This window comes from Sebastes fasciatus, chromosome 20, assembly GCF_043250625.1.
Source record: "Sebastes fasciatus isolate fSebFas1 chromosome 20, fSebFas1.pri, whole genome shotgun sequence".
Taxonomy (NCBI): domain Eukaryota; kingdom Metazoa; phylum Chordata; class Actinopteri; order Perciformes; family Sebastidae; genus Sebastes; species Sebastes fasciatus.
This window is the reverse complement of record NC_133814.1, coordinates 13,116,987-13,142,137: the sequence shown is the minus strand read 5'-3', so window position 1 is coordinate 13,142,137 and position 25,151 is coordinate 13,116,987. Positions and strand designations below refer to the sequence as shown.

Sequence of the window (25,151 nt, the reverse complement as noted above, 5' to 3'; positions counted from 1 at the left end):
TGAAGACTTAAAAACTCCAAAATTCTAAATTGGCAAAAACTATTAGATTATTTCAAATTTATTCCAATTGTTTAACAGGCCCAGATTGTTTTTTTGTTTTATTCATCTTTTCCCTTCCTTACATTTTATTTGTTGTATAATTTATTTTATTTTGATACTGTAAAATATTTTTTCAGATTTTTTTGTAATGAAAAATGTTTTGGGATGTTTATGTAACTAACTTGTTGACCTTTGAAAATTAAGTATGGAGAAAAAAAACAAAAAAGTGCACGTCTTAAACTTTCCTTGATTAATCGATTAATTGTTTGGACTATAAAATATCAGAAAAAAGTCTATCCCAGTTTCTCAAAGTCCAAGGAGATGTATTTAAGTGTCAAGTTTTGTCATTCCAAATCCCAAAGATATTCAGTAACATTATATAAAACAGAGAGAAAAATGATAGAAAACAGGATTTGCTGCCATTTTTGCATGAAAAATTACTTTAACGATTAATGGATTATTAAAAGTTACCGATTATTATTCTTTTCGACTTATCGTTGCAGCTCTAAAGTGAGCACAGAGAAATGTTCCTCCTGAAAGCAGATGAATGTGAAAACAGGTTTTCACGTGTCAAACTCTGCACATAGAAGGCCAAACACCCAAATCAAGAAACAATAAGCACATCTTACCACAGCCTTACAAATAAGTGAGGACCGGTAAAAAAAATGTCCTCACAAAGACGGATGTAACACAACGCGCACACACTGTAGGGAAATGAAACAACATTTGTTCTTTGCAGATTTTATTTGTTTCTCAAATACAGGAGAGTTAATGTACAGAAGGACAAAGAATTTCATCAAGAACTGTACAATATTTACACGCCTTTTTTTCCTTTTTTTATGGAAAATTAGATTGTTTTCAAAATAAGTCATAGTATGCACAAACATCAAAATGATAAAAATGAAATGACTATTTCCTCTTTAAATATTACTTATTTATACTCCTTCTTCCCGCACGGGAAATGGATAGTTTACTTCTTTTTCTTTGCACCTGCATGACTGATGATTGAACTGAAGCACAACAATGTTAAGTTTCAAATAGATTTTCCCCCATTCTCTTCTTTTTTTCTTTTCTTACGTTTTTATTTCGTTATTTTACACCCACTGTATTTGATACAATATTTCTGTCTCGACGTCTGTTCTTTTGTATAGAGGGGAAGACGGCTTGGATATGTGGGTTACGACTTTATACTGATCCTGTGGAAAATAAAAAGGTATTTAAAATGTTAGGGCAGCAACCCAGCGCTTGTGAGAGTTTAAGTTAAAAACCTCCTCATATAAATAATAAAAATGTGTTTATATATTATCACACAGCTGACTGGTGCTGCCCTTCACATAGCACAGGATGAGAGAGAGAGCGTCTTATTAACACATTTCATGTTTTCCATCCGCGGACGAGTCCCATGATCACGCTGCTCACGGCACACTCTACAACACGCAGTTTAAAAAGCATTCTCACCCTCTTCCACTCTTTTCAAAAGCCAACAAGCTGATGTTAGTCTTCAAAAAAATAATTTATGTAAAAACTAAGTGGTAATAGTTTCTCTTTGAACTATTGTCTTCATGACACACAGTTAACAAGATGTCAGTGGCTCCTCCGTTGACTTGGCGTTGCGGCTCCTTCTCCTTTGTCCTTCCACTTCGCGTCGCTCCCTTTTTCACTAACGGTCAATTCCCTCTTGACCCCGCCAGTGACCCCTGATCCGGTGGGGTCCCCCCTTTCTCACAGAGTAAGACATTTCTTTAGTCAGTGATCAACAACAAGAAAAAGAACAGAGGCCAGTGTCCGAGGTCACGTGAACAGAGCCCCTTGTGTCCGTCAAGGGCCTTAAAAATTCATCCTCAGATCTTAGAGACTTGAAGAGGGTCGGGGGGGCTGTACAGTAGGATCCATCTCTTTGCATCTTCATATTGTTTTTTTTTTTTTAATCCTCTTGCTTTAATCCATTATCTCTCTCTCTCTTTTTGTGGTGGACTCAGGCTTTGGTGCTGAGCGTGAGCAGCTCGATGAAGGAGCTGAAGAGGGTGTCCAGCCAGCTCTGGTTGGCCATGCACTGCTGCACCACTTCCTCTTGGCCCGGGTCCTCCGTTGCCTGCTCAATGGTGTTGGTCTGTAAGAGTGGGACGGAGACAAAGAGACTCAAAACCAGTGTCTTAGACTACACAGAGCCAGCTTGTATGTGCTTTCTTTTTTTGTCTATCTGAAGAGATTCGTGCTTTACCGTATAGTATATTTGCGGGAATGTGTACGAGTGCCTACATGCTAAAGCACGTGGCTGAAGCATATGCCAATTAAGGCTGGGACGATACATCTATCTCCTGATACGATACCATCACGATACTTGGGTGGCGATTAGATTTTTTAAGTATTGCAATTCGACAAGTATTGCGATTCAGTATTACAATTTAATGCGATTTTTATTAACTTTTTTAACACTAGACCATGGGGGAAAAGTTGGTTCATACACTTCTAGGGACTTTTAATTTGAAAAAATATCTAAATTAATACATTAAAATGTTTGATTTTCACCATGTATGTAGTCAGAAATGCCCTCAAGTCAAATATATCAGTCATTGTCAGGGATTATTTATTACAATTTTTTTCAGCAACCCAAAAATCAAAGAATAAAAGACATTTCCCTCACAAATTAGTGGTATTTTCTTTTTAATTTATAAAGGGACATGTAATGTTCTATACTTCTGGTTAATATAATCCATTCAATCATATTTCCATATATGTATTTTATATATACAATTCCCTTTGTTAACATCTTATTTTGAAAACCGGACGTAGTCACATGTGTATACTTTCGTCGCTAGCTCTCCCCGTCAGCTCCGTTCTCTTTATACATCCATGGTCAGTTCTGTTTGACTGTATTTACCATAAATGTCAGTATATGGATGCTCTACAGTTGTAGCATCAAAAAAATACACATAGGTGAATCGATTTTGTTTTTCCAACCCCTAATACCAATACAAGAAAATTGCTTGCATACCTCTTTCTTGCACTGTAAGAAGGTGTGGTATTTATAGTGATGCAGGGAGTGGAAGAGACTGTAGATCCGATACGTCTCCGTTGACAGTTTAAGGTCCTAGAAAAAAAGAAAAATAAAGGAAATCAGATTAAGATCAATTTCAACACATTATAACACAGACGGAAAAATATAAAAGCTACGGTGAATATTAACCTTACAGTTCCATGTAAGAAAGAGTGAAACTCGCAGCAGGTGTCGAGCTTTTTACGGTAATGGTTAATTTTGTTGATGCAGTGGTTTCGGTATCACCCAGAAACAAGAAAGAATCACCTGCTTATTTAGGCACCAAATCTCCTACTACGGTCCATAGAAGTCCCGATAGTGTATGAATAATTGATAATTATTAATATGATTAAAAGGGTATTCATTAGTGGGGACATTTTTGGTTGTAAAAGTTTCTTTAAAATACATTGAATTATCTATTAAGGGCCTAAAAACACTCCCAAGCCCTCTCAACACTCATACACCTACCTGTGGTTTAGGCAGGGTCTTTTTGACTCTGTTGAGGGTCTTGCGGTTGTAAGCGTCCCCGCTTAGCCGCACCCTCACTGCTCCTGAGTCCAGGGGGTCTACAATGATCTGGGGGTACGCATGCAGGACCTCCTGTCAGGGGAGAGACACAGAGAGACGGACGACAAGGTATTAAGACAAATGTAGAAAATGTGCCCGATTTTTGTACTCGAGTTTGTTTATTTTCATTACCAATAAATCTGTTGATTATTTTTGTGATCATTTAGTATATAAAATGTCAGAACCCGAGCAGCTAATCCTCACGCATGAAGCTGGAAACATTTTTGTATGATAAATGACTTAATTGATTAGTAGATTATTGTTTTAAATTAACTCTGTTTATTGACTAACCAATTCATTTTATGATTAAATCCATGACATTATTTCAGTCGTGAGGGACGGAGAGAGAAACCGTACGTTCAGGAGAGATTACCTGGTGCTGAGAGCTCATGCTGACTCTCCTCAAAAGCCTCCTCTTCTGTTCGCTGATGATGCTGTCAATCTTCCTCATGGGTGGGAGGTACAGCTCGTCTGGTTGGACCAATCAAGGTAAAAGGAAGATTCATTAGTCATCATTCATGTAGCTGCCAATCATTTTTAATACCGAGGGCAGATTCAAAGCAGCTCTCTCTGGCTATCAGCGTTCCCGGGGCTTCCCTTCCACCTGTCTCACCTTGTTCATTTGGATTTCCAAAAATTTTTAAAATGCGTCTAAATATGTACGCTGTAGAATTCAGAGCGATTCCCCCTGCTATCGTAAGATCGGTTTTGTGCAGCTGGATGGCTCGAACTGAAACTTGGCAGCTGCTACTTGTTAGCGGTGGTGATGTTTATTCAACCTGCCTAAACTGTTCACGGATACTTGAAGCCACTTGAGGAAAATAACCATCCAAACGCCTCGATACATCCGTTTCAATGCAGACATTTGATCTGCAGAAAACATGCTACCAGACTGGCAGGTCTGGTTAGGTTAGAGACCTCACACACAGGCTTTCTCACTCTCTTCCTGTCTCCTACATGTCAGTAGATTTTTAAATGAGGCCTTAATTGAAAACATGCTGAGGCGGCAGTGTGCGTGTGCAGTTTCTCACCGTCGGTGTCCTCCAGGGCTTGGATCATGTCGGGGTCCAGCGCTGTGCTGACCAGCATCTCCACGTAGCTCCTGAACATCTCCCTCATGGCACGGTTGTTCACTCCGCCTTTCACTGGCACTGAGGAGCGAGACGAGAACCAGAGTTTAACCCAACCTTCTACCATTACAATGACTTCTAAATGGCGAAAATGCGAGCACAATAAAACAAAAAGGCATCTCACTTTCATTCTCACTAGCTGCCTCCTCCGATGAGTCCGAGTCAGATGATGAAGGTATTTCCTTCAGCCACTTCTTCCTCTTCTTGGGCGGTGGCTCCGCCTTCACTTTGGCCGGCTTGGACTTGGGTGGGCGCTCTGCCTTTTCCTTCTCCTTCCTCTCCACCGCTTTCTTCTCCTCCTTCGCTCGGCCTCTTTCCGCTGCCGTGGTGCGTTTCTCCACTTTGTCCTGCTGCGGCTGCACTCGCTTCTCCCTCTCCTTCTCCTTCTCCTTCTCTGGCTCCCTCTCTTTCTCCTTCTCCTTTGCTTTGGGCACAGCAGCTGGAACCTCCTTCTTCTCCCGCAGTTCTTTTGTTGTCGCGGTTCTTGTTCTCTCCCTCGGTTCACGCAGGACTGGCGGAGCCACTCTCTCCTCTTTCTCTATTTTCGGTGGCGCCTGGGTGGCAGGAGGGGAAGCCATTCTGGGGAGGGACTGGCGTCTGTGACACATGAAGAGATTGTTTTAGAGATGGAAACCATATAGATATGAACAGAATGTGTATAACTTGCCAAAAGTACTTAGGAAAGGACATCAAAGGTATCAGCAAAGTAATTCACGACATCATAACACAAAGTTCATGACCACAGGTGAGAGTTGGAACCTAAATCAACTGGGAAATCGAGAGCAATGCTATTCCCTGATCTGGGCAAATGATCCAAACTAAACCTAGCAAGTCTCAGTTATGAATAGGATTTTTGATAAAGGCAAATATTGGTACCTGAGAGCAGGTGTGGCTCTGCGCCAAGGTCTCCGAGAGCAGACTCTCACATAGTCCTTCTTGTTGACATTCTCCAGAAACTTGACATAGATTCGCTGGTATCGCCTCTTGGCATCTCCAAAGTAGCCAAGATACTGTGCCAGAAACAGAGTAGAAAGATTTGATTACAGCACAGCACAACTTTCAGTGTCATTAATTTGACTGATGACACTGGGACAATACGGTGTGCAAGAATATGCTTTGATGTGGCCGGGACTGTGAAAAGTGTCTAACTGTTTGCAGGTGTGGTTAGATGACTGAGTGCTTGGTGCGGGGAACTCACGTTGCTTGTAGCGCAGAACTGTCTCTGTCCATCTTTGATCTCTGGGCTGAACTTCTGCAGGAGGGCTTTCTGCACCCTCCAGATGGGTGGAGGCTCGCGGCCCATCTGCAGGGCCAGCTGGGCACAAACACACGGCACACAGGTTAAGTATAAAATGTCTCTGTTATCTGGCAGCTACTGAAGGACTCATGTTTCAAATCATTTTACTCATTAAAGTGATTTTCCCTAATGGGTTTTCCTTGGCTATAACAATATCTTAGATTGCACTATTTTAGTCTGTGCAGACACCGTGTCAGTGTGATTTGGTATTAGTTAAAATCATTTATTCACTTTGTTGACTTTACACCAAAAAAGCAAGTAACTTTTCTGTATTTTTGGCCAAACAAAGTATTCATTAACTGTCAATAACACACATTTCCACACAAATACCTTGAGAGTTCGAATGTCTTCCACCCGCACCACAAACTCGTCCCTTTCTCTGAAAATGCCCTCGCCTCCACTCTCGCTCTCGTCCTCCTCGCTCTCTCCGGCGATGGCAGCGTCTTCTTGCTTCTGGGCGAGATGCAGGGAGGTGTTCTTAGGAGCCGGGGGCTCTTCGGGAGAGGCGGGGGACTCTGGAGACGGCATGGGAGACTCCTTCTGATCTGAAGATGGGGGAGGAGGGGAAGTGGCAGGAGGAGGAGTGGCAGGCTGAGGGAGAGTAGCGGGCGGGGGAGGTGGCGGAGAGGGGGATGTGGGAGCGACGGGGCTCGGAGTCTGGGAGTTCTCCTGTTGTTCCTCTGGTGGAGGCAGGGGTGAGGAGAGGGAGAGGGGAGGGAGGGGGGAGTGAGAGGGAGAACAGGATGAGGCGGGAGATGGAGGGACGGAGGGAGGTTCAGGAGTTTCTGGCTCTGGAGGAATCTCGGGGAGGGGCGCTGGAAGGAAAGAAGGGCAAGATTAAGGTTAAGGTCAATTTTACAGATCAATTTACCACAAGAATTTAATCTAATTAATTATTTAACAAGTATATAATGGGTCATTTTATTAGACAAAAAAAAATACAGCAATAGCTCAGCCTGAGGGGAAATTATTAATTTTCTTAAGTTGTAAAAAAATCAATGCAAGAAAATGGGACACGAGAGGAATAGAAAGCTAGTCTTACCATCAAGGCTGGGGGCGCAAAGGGTTTCCAGCTGTGGCTCTCTCTCCTCTGTCATATCACTCTCTTCATCTCCTCCTATGCTCCTCTCCTCCTCATTCTCCTCTTTGTTCTCATCCATGTCTCCATCTTCCAGCTCGAGGACATCCGGTTCGTTGGACTGGGGCATGTCGTGAGGGGTGTGCATGGTGGGCTGTGGGCTAAGCGTGGGAGGCTGCAGCGTGGGAGTCAGCGGGGACTGGGTAGCCTGAGGCTGAGGCAGCGGAGGTGAAGGTGGCAGCGGCGTCTGCATGTTAGAGTTGAGCTGCGGAGTGTCGTACAGAGCAGAAATGGCCGAGGAGATGCTCTTCTGGAGGTCCTGGTTCTTCCCGACCGAGTCCTCCTCATCGGAGGAGAACGAAGGCAAGGTCTCCAGGTTCCTCTTCAGCTCATCCTCCAAGCGCTTGGGGCTGTGGCAGTTGCCCAGAGCCAGACCCCCATTCCCTTCACTGTCCCCGAATGAAGGCGGCGGCGGTGGAGGAGGAGGTGCGGGAGACAGCGGGCGCAGACCTCCTGATTTACAGGGTGAGTTTTCACCGTTGTCATGTTCCATTCCTGGTGAGATATCCAAGCCTGGAGGTCTCTTCCCCGTCTTGAGGAAGTCCAAGAATGAAGCGACGAAGCCGGCTTTGGACTCAGAGTCCTTCTCATCGCCCTAGAAGTAAAACCAAAGAGAGACTTACCACCTCTAACATAGTCAACTCGACAATTATCAAGCAACTTTTTAGCATTTATTGGTTAACTTAGATATAAACGTGTAGCTCTTACTCTTTCCTCCAGCCCCTCGTCGTCCACTCCTTCACTCATCATCTGGATTTTCTGCCTGTTCTTGTCCTGACTTCTGTTGCTTTCAGTGCTGCAGGGGGGTCCAGGACTTAAACCGAGTGAGGGAGCGGAGCCCACCGAACCGTCCGACAAAGCGGGGTCCGTGCCAGACAAAGAGTCCGTCCTCAGCAAGGCATCAGAGGAGGACAGGGTACCGATGGGTAACTTGATCTAAAACAAAAAGAAAAAAAACGTAAGATTTAATGTAATTTGCCTGAACACACAGATATATACTTCTTGTTTATCTTTTTTTCTCAAAAAGGTACCATATATAGCTTGTGAAAACAAACATTAATTTATTAGTAACACACCTGTGCTTAAATGACAATTTGTTTCAATATATCCACGCTTTTCTAGACCGAATGCCACTGACCTTCAGAGGAGGAATCGGCTCGTGTAGCTGCTGCTGCTGCTGGTGATGGAGCTGCTGCGGCTGCTGCTGATGGAGGGGATGTTGCTGTATCTGATCCGGCTCCTTCCCGCTCATTTCCATGTACATATCTTCCCTCCTTTGTCCCCTACCCCGGCTTCCACGGCCCCTTCCTCTTCCTCGTCCCTCCACGGTGAATCCCCCTCCTGTTGTCGTTCCGCCCATCTCCCCCATCATCCCTCGTGGAGTGTAGGGCTCGGGCATTGGGCGGATGCGAGGCCTGCCTCGTGGCCTAGGAGGACCCTCTCTTTTGGGTCTGGAGGGCTTTCGGCCTCTCTTCTTGGGTCCATCCTGAGGCAGAACAGAGTGTGAGCCCATAGAAGAGTAGCCAGAGGAGTGGTAGAAGTCAATGTCACCCATTAAAGGGCTGAGAGACCCACTTCCTCCTCCTCCCTTTCTGCAGCTGGACACCAAGTCTGGCAACAGGTCCGGTAGCCTCCGGCTGTTCAACCGGATGTCAGCTGGCTGGTTGTCTTTATCCTCATCATCTTCAAACTCATATTCTTGAGCGTAACTTTTCTTAGGCAGTGTGTTGGGGTCCCGGCGCTCCTTCAACAGGTGGAAAGAGCTGGACTTGAGGAGCTTCTTGGGACGAGATGAGCAGAAAATGGGAGATTGGAGGCCTCCAGAAGCAGCTCCTTGGTTGGTTCCTCCAGGCCCGGAGGAAAGTTTAGCTCCAGAGTTGTTGGGACCAGCAGGATTGGAGCCCATACCCATAGCTGGGGCCTGGGTCTGTATCAATCCCAGCTGTTCAGTGTTCACAGTGGAAGGGAGCTCGTGGGTTTTAAGGGAGTCTAGATCCAGAGTCATGGTGTTGTTGCTGGGTTCTTCCAGGCCATGACAGTATGGCTCATAACCCTGATCGCCACCATGGTGACCCATCATGTCATAGCTAGCTCCGCTACTTCCCCCTGCTCCGCCTCCACCCTGTCCAGCTTTCATGGAATCCATTCCCTCTTGCCCAGTGTGGCTTTCATTCATCTCCTCCTGTCCTGGTCCTGCACCTCCAGCACAGCTGGACTTGTAGTCCTCTGCACAAAACATGTCTTCCATTCCTGGGAAAAAGGAGCGGTCCTCATCTTGAAGGAGGGAGTCCGGGAAGCAGATGGAAGTCAGGGGTACAAAGCGGTTACTTTGTTGATTCTGGTCTGCTTTCTCCACCGGGCTGACGTTGTCAAACTGGTGCTGCTCGGAGCGCTGCTGGTCCAGCTGGCTCTGCTGAGGGGTGAGCTGGGATGAGAGTGGCTGCTGCGGGTCGGACTGAGGCTGGGAGTGGGCTGAGGCGGACGGTGGGGGTATGTGGTGAGGGTGTGGGGGCTGCTGCTGAGAGTGCGGGTGGTGAGAGTGGCTCTGTTGGTGCTGCTGTTGCTGCGGGTGGTGCTGTGAAAGGTGGTGCATGTGAGGCGGAGTGGATAAGCCGATGTCGGGCTCAGAGAGGAAGGAGTGGAGCTCGGAGGCCGGGTGTTGCTGCGAGTGATGGTGGGATGGGTGCTGCCTCTGCTGCTGCTCCTGCTGCTGTCTGTGGCGCTCACTGCTACCTCCGCTCCTCCCCACGCTGCCTGGTCCGCCGCGTCTGTCCTCTGCGACAGCTACGTCCGTGCTGGAGGTCTGAGAAAGGGAGCGCTCCAGCATGTCCAGGGAAGACACCACTGAGCTCTGTTTAACCTGGCTCTGCTCGTGTTGATGTGGAGGGGGCCTGTGGTTGTAGTGAGCCGCCGCCACCTCCAAAGCCTGGGACTGGAGCTGAAGCTGGAGCTGGGTGGTTTGGGACTGAGACTGAGCCTGGTGTTTACTGGAGCCAAGCGTCCCACCGGCACTTTCCATTACAGCTTGCTGTTGGCTAATAGAGTGCTGCTGCTGTTGGGGATGAGAGTCCATTTTATGGTGCTGTTGATGCGGTTGGTGCTGCCGATGAGAGTCCATCTTGTGGTGCTGTTCTAGTTGATGTTGTTGGTGAGAATCCATCTTATGGTGCTGTTGATGAGGCTCCAGTTTGTTGCGGGTGGTGTGCGACAGCACCGACTGAAGCAGGTGCGGTGGCTGACGGGATTGATCGGTGGGAGAGTCCATGAGGGAGGCGGCAGCTTGAGACTGGGAATGCTGTTGCTGGACTTCCGGCGTTTTCCGAGGATACGGGATTTCGGCGCGCTCCTGTGGCTTCTTTTGGAGCTCCATTTGGGTGTGGGACGGTATCTGTGAGTGTGAGGACACATGCTGACTGTGTGAGGAGTGTTGGGGAGCAAGGGAGTGTTGACTGTACGGGTCACCCCGCCCGTAGTGGACTACCGAGCCCAGGTTGTCGTGGTGATGGAGATGGGAGTGCACTTGTTCAGCGCTGCCTCTCCCTCCGCTGCTCCGGCTGCTTCCAACAGACCTCTCATTCCTTTGCTGCTGCTGCTGCTGTTGCTGTTGATGGTGGTGTTGTTGTTGTTGATGTTGTTGCTGTTGTTGTTTCTTGAGAGACATCTCCAGCTGGTTCTCCAGCCCTGAGATGGCCCCTCCAGACCCTGCATTACCAGTAGATGTGGCACTGTGGGTGCGTATAACACTCTGGGGGTGGTACCTCTCCTCAGGACTCTTACCCATGTCGTAGCTCAGGCCTTTGCCTGAATCAGTGGTTGGAGGCACTGACTGGGGCTGAGGCTGCGTTTGCTGGGATGTCTGTTGGGGTTGTTGTTGAGGATGGTGATGAGCAGCCTGAGGACCAGGACTTGCTTGGGCTTGCAGCAGGTGCTGGATCAAGAACTCGTCGTCGTCGTCCACTTCCTCTTGGGATCTCTGAGAGCCCACTCCTAGCATGGAAGTGTCCTTTGTTTTAGAGGAGGTGGAATGATAGGACTGAGGTTGGGAGCTGGGGCCTCTGGTGTCGGGGTAGCCCTGTGGGGAGGCCAGGAAGGTGGGGGAGAGAACTGAGGGAATGTACTTATTAGAGCCTGGACCTCCTGGAGACTGTGTGGGGCAGCTGGGCACTGGGGAGTGCAACCCTGGACGGATGATGCCCGAGTTGCCTGATGGAGAGGGGCTAGAGTCTGGAATATGATAAGACCCTCCACCGCTACCACCTCCACCTCTCTCATTGGTCATACTATTTCCCGCTCCTCCTGCTGACCCGGAGTTCCCACTTCCTGTGCCGCTACTGCTTCCTCCCCCAGACGCTCCGCTGCCTGATGAACCACTTGACCTTAAAAGGGCCGGGGAGTGACCTGGGGCTCCGTAGCCTAGTGATGGGCTTCCAGCTCCACCCAGAGAGGATGGAAGGGATCCATAAGCGGAGTCAGCTCCATAGATATCAGTGGGGTATGACTGACTTCGCCCTCCTAAACTCCCATAGCCTTTCCCACCCGTACCTGAGCTCAGGTCTTGGGCTTGTGGTGAACTGAAGCCTCCGTAGGACTGACCCAGGTGGGAAGTAGGGGGCTGATTAGGTGAATATGACTGCGTCTGTTGTTGGGGTGGGGTCTGACCAGTAAGAGCAGAGGTGGGGGTCTTCACCGGGGGCACAGGAGAACCATAGCCTGAGAGGCAGGATTTGGGGAGAGACTGGGGGGCTGAGGAGGAGGTGGCAGGGGGCTGCTGCTGCTGCTGTGGGGCAGGGGGAGGAGGAGCTGCTTGAGGGGGTGGCTGCTGCCTGGAAGAGGCTGCGCTGGAGCTGGATGTGGGGATTGAGTTGGAGGGATGAGCGCCAGAGGTGGCAGAAGAAGAGGAGGAGGATGAGGAGGTGGAGGAAGCAGAAGGGGGCGTGTGGGGAGTTCTTGAGGATGACGCTGAACTGGCAGAAGAATAGCCACTGCTGGAGCTGCTTTTGGTACCTTTCCCAGCTGAGGAAGAAGACGAGGAGGACGAGGAGGAGGAATAGGGAGGCTGTATGATTGGCCGATACTGCTCAGTGCGAGAGGCAGACTTGAGGTCAGATGAGGGGCTCTGGTCGCCCAGTGGGCTGCAGGAAAGGCCAGCGTGCCTGTGGTGGGTGGCAATCTGCTGGTACCCCGCCCCTCCACAGCTGAGGTAGTGCTGAAGGGAGTGGGCAGCAGAGGACGAGAGCTGGGACTGAGCTGGCGTGGGCCGCTGGTAGTGCTTGATAACGCTGTCCTGCCGGGGAACAGCCCGTTCCTGAGCCGAATTGGACTGGGACTGGGACTGAGGCTGGGGCTGGGCCGAGGAAAACACCGACGCATTGTACAGCTGGGACGACTGGTCCTGGAGCTGTGATGATAGCAGGTTGAACTGGTGGGACTGCAGGTGCCTGGCAGATGACGCCTGGGCTGATGTGGCACTCGTGGGATCCTGGCTGCCCCTGTAGGCAGCTGCTGCAGCACCCTGCGAGGACAGTAGTCTATCAAAACCCAGGCTGGACTGGGAAGGGGCCTTGATGTGTAGTAGGGGGTCATGTGGGGAGAGCAGGCCATTGGACGTGGGACTAAACGTGGGCGTGTCCTGGAGGGAGAGGGAGGCTGTGGGGAAAGAGCGGCTGGAGAAGGATGCTGGATGCTGATAGGCTGAGAGGGCTGAGGAGGAGGGGAAGGAGCCAGAGCCAGGAAGGGCTCCAGAGATGAATAGTTCAGGAGGAGCAGGTGTGTGCATCGCTGTTAGAAAAAGGAAGACATATTGCAAAATTACTAAGTATCCATCAAGCTATCATTTAAACTAATGAACGCAAGAATGAGTATTTTAAAAGTATTCTATAGTAAGACTATTAACAAGTTAAATGTTATATGAAAATGCTCAAATAGTAACAATGTCAGAATAATAATGAAGGCAAACATTGGGCGGTTCTTTAAATGTCATATTGACTGTGGGGCCTGTTTGAATGTCAACACATGAGGGAAGATCTAACGCAGCCCCACCTGTCTGCCAGGATGGCGTGCGGAACTGGGAAAGAAGGGAGGAGGCGGAGGGCGGAGGCTGGGGACCCCGAGACTCCAGGGCTGAAATCAGATTCATGACGGAGGCATCGGGGGCAGAGGGGCTGGCATGGTGCAGGCCAGTGTCAAAGAGCCCCGACAGACCTTTGGGAAGGAAAAAACAGAACCATGAGAAATGATTAATTAATAAAAAAAAATGCAACTATGAACAGCTAATTGCAGAGATGTAGATGAAATCAAAAATCTAAAAGAACGGATTTTAGGATCAAGACTTAAATCAAAGTTTATCCGGGGAGCCTGCTGTCCCAATGATTTAAATACATCAACTTCTGTTGCTCAAAACAAGATAAACTGTATGAGAATGACCGCCGTGACTGCAGGCTTTAACATCTAGGGCTTCAACTCAATTGAGCTATAATGTGCACATTTCTCAATGACAATCTACCAGGGTCTACACGGGGACACATAATAATTCATTGCTGGGGCCCCTTATGGTGGTGACATGGAAGGTATGACATTTATCTCACCCAAACTCCGTCCAGCTGCTCCCCAAGCCCCGCCTTGGCCAGAGCTCCCTGGGTGGTGATTGGTGGCATAGCCCTGCAGAGGGTGTGGGGTGGCGTAGGCTTGTCGGTGAAGGAGCTCAGACTCAGGGTGGGATGATCTGGAAGTCCCATATACAAGACTATGGAGAAAAGGGGGAGTGAGTGGGGGGAATTGTGAAGTGTCATTAATTTCAGAGGCACATTTGCATAAACTTAATCTGTTCCCCAAAATGTGACCCTTGAGATAAACAACAGTCTTGGCTTTGGGTCACGTTTTTAAGATGCACAAAAGTCTGACATGCAAGTTAATTAAAAATCCAACAAATGAGATGTCAACTCAAGCCTGTTCATTTTGTTTGGGCTCCAAATGTACAACATGTGAAAACAAAAAATCCCTGATGAGCATGATCTACAAGTTAAGGGGAAGGATTTTTTTTTTTTCCCCAATTAACATCTAAACAGAATTAAAAACTTGGGGACATTACACCAATGTATTACAGTAGATGCAAATCTGTCAAATGTAAGTGTCATGCAAAAATAATGGGATAGTTAATTTGCAAATATTATAATGGACTCCACCCTTACATAATTTATACATTTACAAACTAAATAAGCTTCTTATTCAACGCTGAAGGTTTGCAAGTTGCAGGACTTTGCTTTACAACAGATAGATGAAATGCGTGGCTGCCTGGCCAGATAGCATGCTACAGTAGCATCTGTGCTATAGTGCTAGCACCGCCTAGCAGCAAAGCAAAGCACAGCAGCTAGATGGTAGAAATGCAGAGAGACTAGGCCTCAAAACTGAAAGGCCAGGCTTTTTACGTGTAAATAAACCACAAATAACCAACGTGCATGATTTAAACCAAGTGAAAAATACAGTTTCCTATCATATACACTAAAGACAAACGACTAATTAGTCTGCAGGCATTGATTATGTCGATGAAGCTAACAGCTGGATTGGTGCAAGTCGACGCAAATGCATGCTAAGCTTGCATGCAAACACCAGAGACATAGCACAGGGTTTGTTTAGCCAAATATCACTTCACACACCAACAGGAAGCCTGGGTGGCTTTGGACTGTAAGTAAGGCTGCTAACTACTGGGGTAAAAAATATATATCTCAAAATGTGTGCAGATAAATAAGCAATGATGCTTGCACTGTGCACAGGCCTCCACTGACTTCCATGCAACACAGCGCTAGCTTTGCAGGCTAGAAGCTATCCTGCACAGCACAGACGATTTTCATCATCTTATAAATACACATTTTTATGTTTGACAAATTGCAAATTTAATGCATTAATAATATCCCACAATTTAATTATGCAAATTAACACAAACCATGCAAAAATCCCTCAATTTATCTACATCATGCTTGGACAAAAAATGCATTAAAAAAAAAAATAATCACAATTTTATTTGAGTTATTGCACCACCTCTACCTTAATATTTTCTTTATAACAATTTGCAAAAATGCATTATTCTTGGTTAATATGCATGCATCATATGCATTATTCTTGTTGATGTATGTCTTTGCTGCGTCTGCACTCTTCGCAGTTTGCTATAATAAATCCAATGAATTTATATATGTATGGATGGGTCTGTGTCCACCAGGCCTGCTGCTGCACACACACACAGGGAACAATAATTCCTATGGATGCTCCAGACATACCCCCACCTCCACCTAACCACCTCCACCTCCACCTAAGTCTGTCAATCACATCCAATATATACCCACCAACCTTTTCCCTTTCCTCCACCCCGCCCACCCCTTTCCCTTTACACACACTGCCTCTCTATATTCCTGATTATAATATTATTACTGTGTTTGGATGACACATAATGTGCAATAAGCATGGCAACCGTGAAGTGAAAGCCCAATGGCGACAATTTGTTTACATGGAGGCCACACATCACTGCAAAAAAAAAGTCCCATTTCATTTCATGCATGCACATTGTCTGCTGAATCCAATGCATTATTACCTTGCTTTAGCAGATCTCTCGTAGCTCCATCCTGCTCCTGCGCCCAGATCACCGAAGCCTGTTCCCGGGTAATTTCTATCCATTTATGTACACAAATGTGGTGCGATGATGATGATGATGATGGACAGAAAGCAACGTCGCAGTTGTTGCCGATTTTACGCACAAAAAAAATGGTCTTTTCAGGCTATTTTCCCCGGTTTCATAAGCAAGAAGTCCTCAGGAGTGGAAAACAGCATATTGAAAGAGAAATGGAGGTGGAAGAGGAGGAGGAGGAGGAGAAAGCTTTGGAGCTTGTGGATGAAAAAAAAAAGAGAGAAGAGGGGGGTCTACGGGGTTATAATCCAAAAACAGCCTCCAACAAAAAACAGTCTTTCTCCTTTTCCTTTCACATGTATCATCGCAGTCTCCAAAAATCAAGTCATGATGGAAAGATTTAGCTTTGCTGCTCAGGCGGTGGACGAATTGCTGATAAACATTTGATTTGAATGCGTCCCTTTTTTCTCTCCTCCAACACCACCACCGTCTCTCTCTCTCTCCTCCCCTTTCTCTTTAGGCTAGCGATGCTAACACCACACAGAAACGATTGCAAACGAGTGGGCCACGTTGGTAGAGCAAAAAGAAATCCCCGAAATCTTTTCCTTTCAATGCAAATTCCCACCAGCACCCCTCCTCCTCTGTCCTCCTCTCTGTTTGTGCGCTAGCTGCTAGCTGTCACTTCAAAATACGCATCAAAATAAAACAGCTTTTTATTTCCCCCTTAATGCTGGCTCTTCTTCCTCTGATTTCTGCTTTTTCTCTCGCCATTCAAGTAAAAGAAGAGTTCCCTAAGCTAAGTGTAGAATACAAGCTGATAAAACAACACACAAATACCCCGGTTTGGAAGTGTAAAAAGGAAAAGCAGGCCGCGTTTTAAAATATCTTTTACAAATTTTCCTCCGGAGACGCCATTTTTGAAGGCAGGCTTGTCCGTCCTCTCTCTCTCTCTGTCTCTCTCTCTGTCTCTCTTTCTGTGTCTCTGTCTCACCGCGGAGACTCACTCAGTGTCTGCGGTGACCTCCATTCACCGGCCTCTTCATGCTTTTCCAGATTTTCATCTTAATTCAGACTACATTTTACGCGAACAACAAAAAAAAGCAGTCAGCTGTTTGTTGTGGATGCTGCGATTGGCTGAGACGCGTTCGAGTGCACAAATATTTCCAGTGATAACCAGATTTATACATACAGGCCTGCAGCCTCCTCCAGCAGCAGCTCTGCAAAGCAAACTCACATCACAATTGTGTGCAGCCTGTTTTAAGAGAGACTTTTCGTGCATCCAGTCGGATACTTAATTAGGCAAAACTTGCATGCAAAATAAGGGGGTCTTTTTTTTCCCCTTTCATATGCCAACATTTTTAAAGATATATATATTTTTTTGGTGATATTTTTATTACAGGTATTTGTGTTTGCTAGACCTCATGTGTACTTGATTTGTGCACCAGTAGATGGCACACTGGATTTTTACATTGTGTACATTTATACACATTTATATATATATATACATATATATATCTATATCTATATCTATATAGATATATATACACTGTATATTCATGTCATGAAATAAGAAGAAGAAGAGAACAAAATTAAAATAAAAATGTTAAATATCTATATATACATATATATATACATACATACATACACACATATACATACATGTTCATACCTACATACACACATATACACACATACACATATGCATAAACATAAATACACACACATACATACATATCAAAATAGAAAAAACATTTTTTAATAATAATAATAACAATATATGACAACATTTTTAAAGATACCAATACCTGTTTATATTTGGTGATATTTTTTATTACCGGCATTTGTGTCTGCCAGACCTCATGTGTACTTGATTTGTGCGCCAGTAGATGGCACACTGGATTTTATAAAGCCATCATATAAAGGAGGAGGAATCACTGAGACAGACAGAGATGCTCATATTTCATATTTTGACCAGAGACACTTAATTTACTTTACCATCATATTAACCTGTCACTATCTCCAGTTGCAACCTAGATAATATTAGAAAATAATAACAACACCTGAACTGGCATCTAATCTAGTTAATATTGCTGAATGCACACACACACACACACACACACACACACACACACACACACACACACACACACACACACATTAGAAGTCCATTTGTCAGATGCTTAATTAGGCAAAACTGGCATGCAAATAAGGGGGTATTTTTAATCCTATTTCATATGCCAACATTTTTAAAGATACCAATACCGAAACGCATTTTTTTTTTAGGATAGCATTATTATTGATATGTTCTGTGATGTTCTGTTTTAGCAGTTACCATATCTGTTACTTTATTTATCTGCTTTTATTGTCTTGTGAAGCACTTTATAACATCTGTTTTGAGAAGTGCTATATAAATAAATGTATTATTATTATTATTATTATTATTATTATAATACCTGTTTACGCTTTTTTTTTGGTGCTATTTTTATTACCGGTTATTTGTGTCTGCCAGACCTCGTGTACTTGATTTGTGCGCCAGTAGATGGCACACTGGATTTTATAAAGCCATCATATAAAGGAGGAGGAATCACTGAGACAGACAGAGATGCTCATATTTCATATTTTTAACCAGGCACACTTAAATTTACTTTGCCATCATATTAACCTGTCACTATCTCCAGTTGCAATCAAGATAATATTAGAAAATAATAACAACACCTGAACTGGCATCTAATCTAGTTAATATTGCTGAGTGCACACACTAGAAGTCCATTTGTCAGATGCTTAATTAGGCAAAACTGGCATGCAAATAGGGGGTATTTTTCCCCTTTCATATGCCAACATTTTTAAAGATACCAATACCTGTTTACGTACGTTTTTTTGGTGCTATTTTTATTACGGGTTATTTGTGTCTGCCAGACCTCATGTGTACTTGATTTGTGCGCCAGTAGATGGCACACTGGATTTTTATAGCCATCATAAAGGAGGAGGAATCACTGAGACAGACAGAGATGATCATATTTCATATTTTTACAAGAGACACTTTAATTGGCTTTGCCATCATATTCACCTTTGAGCTTTCTTGTAGTACAGTGAACAGAAAACTTGCCACAAAATGACAATTCAAATAAAAAAGGTCAAAATGTTTAGGTGTTTCTTCCCCATGACACTCAACCCTGGAAATGTTTCTTTTCTATAAATCTCTGTTTTACTCTACTTTTTGTTAACTCTGACTGCTTACTGTACTATACCAGAGTGTTAGGTCTGTCTAGCTGAATGCTGCTGTGTATCACACAGAGCTTTTTAGATTCCCATTTCAACATTATAGGTAAAAGTTTACTAGCAAAGGTCAATACTGTAGGCTACAATACTGTATACACAGAAAAGGGATATGCACATTAGTGTTTACAGTAAATGTATTTGTGTGGCAATGTGTTTCATGTATTACAGTACAAACAGAAGATTCACCATTGAGCTTTCTTGTAATACAGTGAACAGAAATTTTGCCACAAAATGACAATTAAAAAAAATTAGAAACCCAGTAATAATGAAAAAAAGCAACTATCTCCAGTTGCAACCAAGATAATATTAGAAAATAATAACAACACGTGAACTGGCATCTAATCTAGTTAATATTGCTGAATGCACACACACACACACACACACACACACACACTAGAAGTCCATTTGTCCAGAAATTCATTGTGTATATGAGTGTTTGTGGCCCTCTAGTGGTGAATTTAACTAAAATACTGTAAATACTTAGTGACTGCAACATTTTATCCATTTCAACTTTTGCACTTTTTGACACTATATGTGCAAAACATGGGAGAAAAAGTGTTTGTTTGTGGAATAAGCATTACTTGTCATTTATTGTAACTTTGCTCAGTTGTTGGTATAACAGTTTGTCTTATTCGCTTTGGCTTATTTCTCAAATGAGATTATTTATTTATTTTCAAAACAATGAGTTCAGATCTCTGAACAATTAGTTTGTTGTTCAAAACAGATTAGAATTTCTCATGCATTCAAGCAAATTGCACGTGTTTAGGCACAAAGAGTAAGAACAACAGTCTACAAATTGCGCAATAACCACTTGCACATGTCTGGCTGAGCAAAACTGATGAGTTGATTCTCAGTGAAATTGTCATCTTTTGAGCCATCACATGCAAAATGATCCATTCAATTATCAAAATCTATCGGATATGCATGTATATTCCATAAATATCTATGAGGGGGTCTCAATTTGTTGTTTTTCACTGAACTATCGCAGCTTTTTTTCATTATTACTGGGTTTTTGATATTTTTTAATTGTCATTTTGAGGCAAATTTTCTGTTCACTATATTACAAGAAAGCTCAACGGTGAATTTTCTGTTTGTACTGTAATACATGAAACACATTGCTACACAAATACATTTACTGTAAACACTAATGTGCATATCCCTTTTCTGTGTATACAGTATTGTAGCCTACAGTATTGACCTTTTCCAGTAAACTTTTACCTATAATGTTGAAACGGGAATCTAAAAAGCTCTGTGTGATACACAACAGCATTCAGCTAGACAGACCTAACACTCTGGTATAGTACAGTAAGCAGTCAGAGGAAAAGGTGCTTCACATTGTCACCCAGATGCCATCGGAAGTTACTCAGTGTTAAGTAAACCTCACAATTTTTCTCAAATACACAATCAGAACAAGACAAGTTGGATGTTCAAAATAAGAAACAAATGTGTGTTCCTATAGGGATTAACCTCAATAATGCTACACATTTATTTTTATCTTTAAAAACCTCAAAATTCTGGATCATTTTTAATGATCAATGCTAATTTGACAATTTCTTGGTGAAAAAAATGCTACAACTCTCAGCCTCTTAAGCCAACAAAGCCATGTAAAACAAAGTCAGGCTTTCCAGTCTCTCTTCAGGAAAAGGCCCTCCCCTGTGGTGAGTATTTTAGATGCATTATGAGGTCTTTGTAATGCACAGTGCTTGACTCAAAAGGTCAGGTATCTGCATATTCATTAGAAAAAATGGCAAAACAAAAGGACAGGAATGAAAGCAATTAAGAAGACCTAAATGATATAGGTTGATGTACATAAATGGGAAAGAATATCAGAGACAAAACTGAATTGTTTTTCTGCTATTTTCTTGATAATCTCAATATTACTTGACACTTTGGCAACATTGTCCTTGTTACATTCAATGCCAATAAAGCATATTGAATTGAAAAAGTGGTAAACTAAGAGAAAGGAGCAAAGAACTCAATTAAACATCTTGCAAAAAAAGTAAATAGACTAGAAATTAAAGTAAGAATTTCAAATCAAACTGTATAATCTCTTGCAGATGATTAATTTCAGTCACTGTCCTGCCTCCTCCCTCCCTCCCTCCCTCTCTCTCTCCCTCCCTTGATCTCTTTAACCAATCTGTAACCACACTTGACTGCAGATCTTACAGCGACGCACCACCACCACCACCACAAACTCCAGCTCTTCTCTCTCAAAATGCCAGACTCTAACGAAGCAGCGCCAGCACCATGCCAGGTTATCAAAGAGGATGTTGACAAATGGTGAGTTCTGACAGGAATGATGTACAATTATAGATGCTGAAAATGGTATTTATACAAATATACATACCAGTGTGACAGTCTTTGGTGAGTTTAAGTGCCAGTGCAGAGTGTTTTTAAACTGTGTGCCCTCAGGGAATGTTAATTAACTGTGTTTGTGTTCCATCTAAATACCGGTCACTTTCCATTACATCAATGTAGCCATCTCAGTTATCATTATTGGCCTCTTCAATGTGGGACATCGTGTGTATTCATATTAACTTCTCATGTGAGCTCAACTTGTAAGAGCGCCTGTGGGGTCATTAATTAGATTTAATGTAGAATTCTTGTTCACAACTTTCAGTGAGTCCACTCCACATCAAAGTGTAATGACATTCACAGAGGGCACTTACAGTAACAGAAATGTCTTGAGAAGTACAAATAGACCTGAGGTTTTAAAATAGGCATCCACATGTATGACCTATAGCAGAAGATCGGCCCATTCCAGGCTGGTTGGTTCGTGTTACATGTGAAGAAGCGACAGACGTTTGGTGCACACGTCCACGTGCAGATTAGTGGAGCTGCTGCACAGATTACTCAATCTTCTTCTTCAACAAATGCAGATGAAAGCAGATGTGCGGGATTGAGTTGAAATACTTTATTATCAGGCTGTACTGATAATCCCTTTGATGCACATGTAGGCTAAACTTAGACATATTGCTTATGTCCTTATGTCCTTCTAATGTTCATTTACTTCATATGATTTGCACAATTTGAACTTAAAATACCATGATATATGTCAAAGAGGATAACCCAGTTACATGTGCAGAAAGTAGTAAGTGTGTATTGTAAATCTGGCTTTGTGTTTCAGTATCAGAGAGAAGGGAGCAGAGGCCTGTAAAGATCTCATAGATGCCTTCCAGGCCTGCACAAAGACGCTGTCTGAGGGATCATGATACACACGGAAGCACATCGTAATAAAATGTAAGTTTGTAATGTAACTATTAACATTGATTTTTTTTTCCTGAATAAAGAGTGAAAAAAAAATCATAAAACATAAATGATTTGCTTACACGTGTAATCACCAATCTCACTTGATACTGGGGTGTTACTTGTTTGGGATTTTTCTACGTTTTTCTTGCCACTTTGTTGCATCGCTTTACTATTTTCACCAGCAGATAACCAAGAACGCCATCAGTGAGTTTATTTGGAGATGAATGCTGAAGCTTATAAAGCTTAATTCTACCCAGAATTACACTAAAATGAAAATTTAAAGGGGAAAATGGTAAAAAAATAAATCTGATCATAAAAGAAACTGAGAAAGGAAATTGGATGTAGACAAATTATAAGTAAGTTGCTTCAATAATAATATATAAGACGAGTGTTTGAGCTTTGATTGTCTATTGTAGGATGAATATACCTTTGAGGCCAAATTGTATTGTATTGTATTTGAATGATATATTTTGTCACATATTCTACATTATATTGCAGTCTCATAACATTTCCCATCTTTTTTTTTTTTTTTTAAATGACAGCTTCACTTTATCAAAGTCCTCCACTTTCCCAGCATTCCCTCCGTTGCTTATTGCGCTGGGCCGAACCATCTGAAGAACTGAAGAGGGGGGGTGATGATACTGAGCTTCTGATACTGTAAAGTCAATGTGAAACTTTGTCTTCATAAATGTTATAACTCCATTATGCACTCTACTATAACACAGATTACCTATGCATTGTAACATTTCATACAATAAATGTAAAGCTTGTCTATTTACCACAGTATATTGTTTTTCTTTGGTAATCACAGATGTTATTATATCAGCCATTTTTCTTAGATGTACTGGCTGTTGAAATGTCTCCGCTGGCCGAGCATGAGTATAAGCTTGTATGTGGAATAGCTACTCTTAATGGAATAAAGAACAGTTCGTTAATCTCTGCTTAATCCTCACATTAGTACCTTCACTGAGCAGTGTAATGTCACTTTTCCAGTCTGAACTCTTGCAATGAGTGTGGGGATGAATGCACAAAGAAAGGACCTGGAAGAGAAGTTCCTTGTTCTCAGTAGCAAGAGTAGATCCTGGTGCTGTTGGCTGAAGGGCAGGTTCAGGATCAAGCTCTGGAGAGACAGAACTCACACGAAGGACTGTAATTAGTTGTCAAACATTCAATAGTGAAAGAAAACTGAGGTGTATGTTTGCAGGTTTATGAATAAGGTAAACTGTCCTCAAAACAACTGCAGACTGAGACATGTTGTCCTACTTTTTCTTTGCTTCTTGGACTCCGTTGTTGCCTTAATTCTTTTATTTCAAATACTGCTTATGGGAAAGCCAAACAATGTTTTACAGTGTATCGGTCTTGTTTGTTATCTTCAATTAATAGACATTTATCATTCACACACGCTGATTGAGGCCTATTATTTTCATTGCACTTAGTACTTTGAGATCAAAAGACCACGTATGTCCCATCAGAACGAACCATAAAATGGTACAGTAGGATGAGTATGTTCTATTTCTGCTCCATGGTTGGAGACAAATCCTCCTGGCTGCGTGTAAATCAACCAGCTAGGCGCAGATGAAGATGGGCTTTGGGGAATTATCCGCCCACGCACAACATTTCAAATTGAGATTTTAGAGATTTTTCAAGGCACTTTACAGATACATTCAAATGTCCTACTTACCCCCTTTTTTTTTAAATATAAAAATGTCATCCCAGCGTGAGTCATTTAAATCAGCACCTAACACTTGTCTTTTCAGTTTCCTCTCCAGATGAGGAGGTGTGATGGGTCACCCTTTCTTTAAGAAGGTGTGCTCATCAGAAAATATATATTTTGAGTGTGGTTTCAGTGAGGTTTAAATGTCCCGACTGCTGTTTAGACTTTCTGGGACATTGCTGTTACATGGTATCATCACATTTGTCATGATATTATGTAAAATGTGGACAATGTACGTAGAAGGTGACACAAAATATGTGCTTTTTATATGAACCACTATGATAATGCATTCAAGTAAAGACATTTTGACTTGTCATAGTCGGAAAAGCTGAGGCAGCTAAATGGAATTCAACCTTCATTCATTTAATTTTTTACACAGTTGTTACATGTCTTCAGTGACAACAGCCCATCAGAAGACATTAAAACTAAATGAACACACAATAATGAAAATCTTAATGAAGCAGTTTAAATGTTTACTAGGGGTTGAAAGTACATTTATGCCCTAAAGTACAGTTTTGAGGTACTTGTACTTGAATATTTCCATTTTATTCTACTCAATACTTCTACTTCACTAATAAATAATCCCATTTTTACCCCACTAAATGTATTGATGGCTACTGAAGGTTACTTTGAACATTAACGATTTTACATTAAGTACAAAATATATGGTCATCTTATAAAATATGATACATTTTTATAGATTAAACTACTATAGTACAAAAAAATGGCCCACGCTGCTATTTTTGATTAGAACATTTTACTGCTAATACATCTGTGCTTGAGTAAAATGATTATGAATGCAGGAGTTTTACTTGTAATGGTGGACAGGGGTGGAATAAGTAGTCCGATTCCAGTAAAAGTAGTAATGCCAGAATGTTAAAAATTCTGTTTCAAGTAAAAGTCCTTCATGTTCACTGCAAGTAAAAGTAGTATTATCAGTAAAATGTACTTAGATAAAACTGCTCATAATGCACATTCACAGTGTTGTATTTATCATATGTTGTATTACAAGCCTGTTTCATTATTATGAATGTATTAAGCAATGTTTCAGAGTTTCAGCTGGCCCAGGTGGAGCTCATTTGAATTA

At 43.2% G+C, this 25,151-nt stretch overlaps 1 protein-coding gene and 1 long non-coding RNA gene across 3 annotated transcripts; one reads left to right on the top strand and one right to left on the bottom strand.

The window, feature by feature from the left end:
• Positions 1 to 764: 764 nt before the first annotated feature.
• On the bottom strand, positions 765 to 17,028 carry prr12a (proline rich 12a). The gene is made up of 15 exons (XM_074620685.1): positions 15,790 to 17,028; positions 13,793 to 13,950; positions 13,248 to 13,409; positions 8,347 to 12,986; positions 7,917 to 8,144; positions 7,113 to 7,803; positions 6,401 to 6,885; positions 5,972 to 6,088; positions 5,650 to 5,783; positions 4,898 to 5,370; positions 4,675 to 4,794; positions 4,017 to 4,114; positions 3,545 to 3,676; positions 3,035 to 3,130; positions 765 to 2,149 (listed from the first exon to the last, which is right to left on the bottom strand). Exons 1-15 carry the CDS (start codon positions 15,870 to 15,872, stop codon positions 2,015 to 2,017), a joined length of 7,752 nt encoding a protein of 2,583 aa, XP_074476786.1. The 5' UTR covers positions 15,873 to 17,028; the 3' UTR covers positions 765 to 2,014.
• Positions 14,814 to 23,268, top strand: LOC141758898 (uncharacterized). Of its 2 annotated transcripts, none has more exons than XR_012591979.1 (4): positions 14,814 to 14,888; positions 21,261 to 21,381; positions 22,229 to 22,341; positions 22,893 to 23,268. It is a non-coding gene; the product is annotated as an uncharacterized LOC141758898 (long non-coding RNA). The 2 variants fall into 2 exon arrangements; XR_012591978.1 differs by lacking the exon at positions 14,814 to 14,888 and adding an exon at positions 15,732 to 15,857 and having other exon boundaries at positions 22,893 to 23,264.
• Positions 23,269 to 25,151: the final 1,883 nt, after the last annotated feature.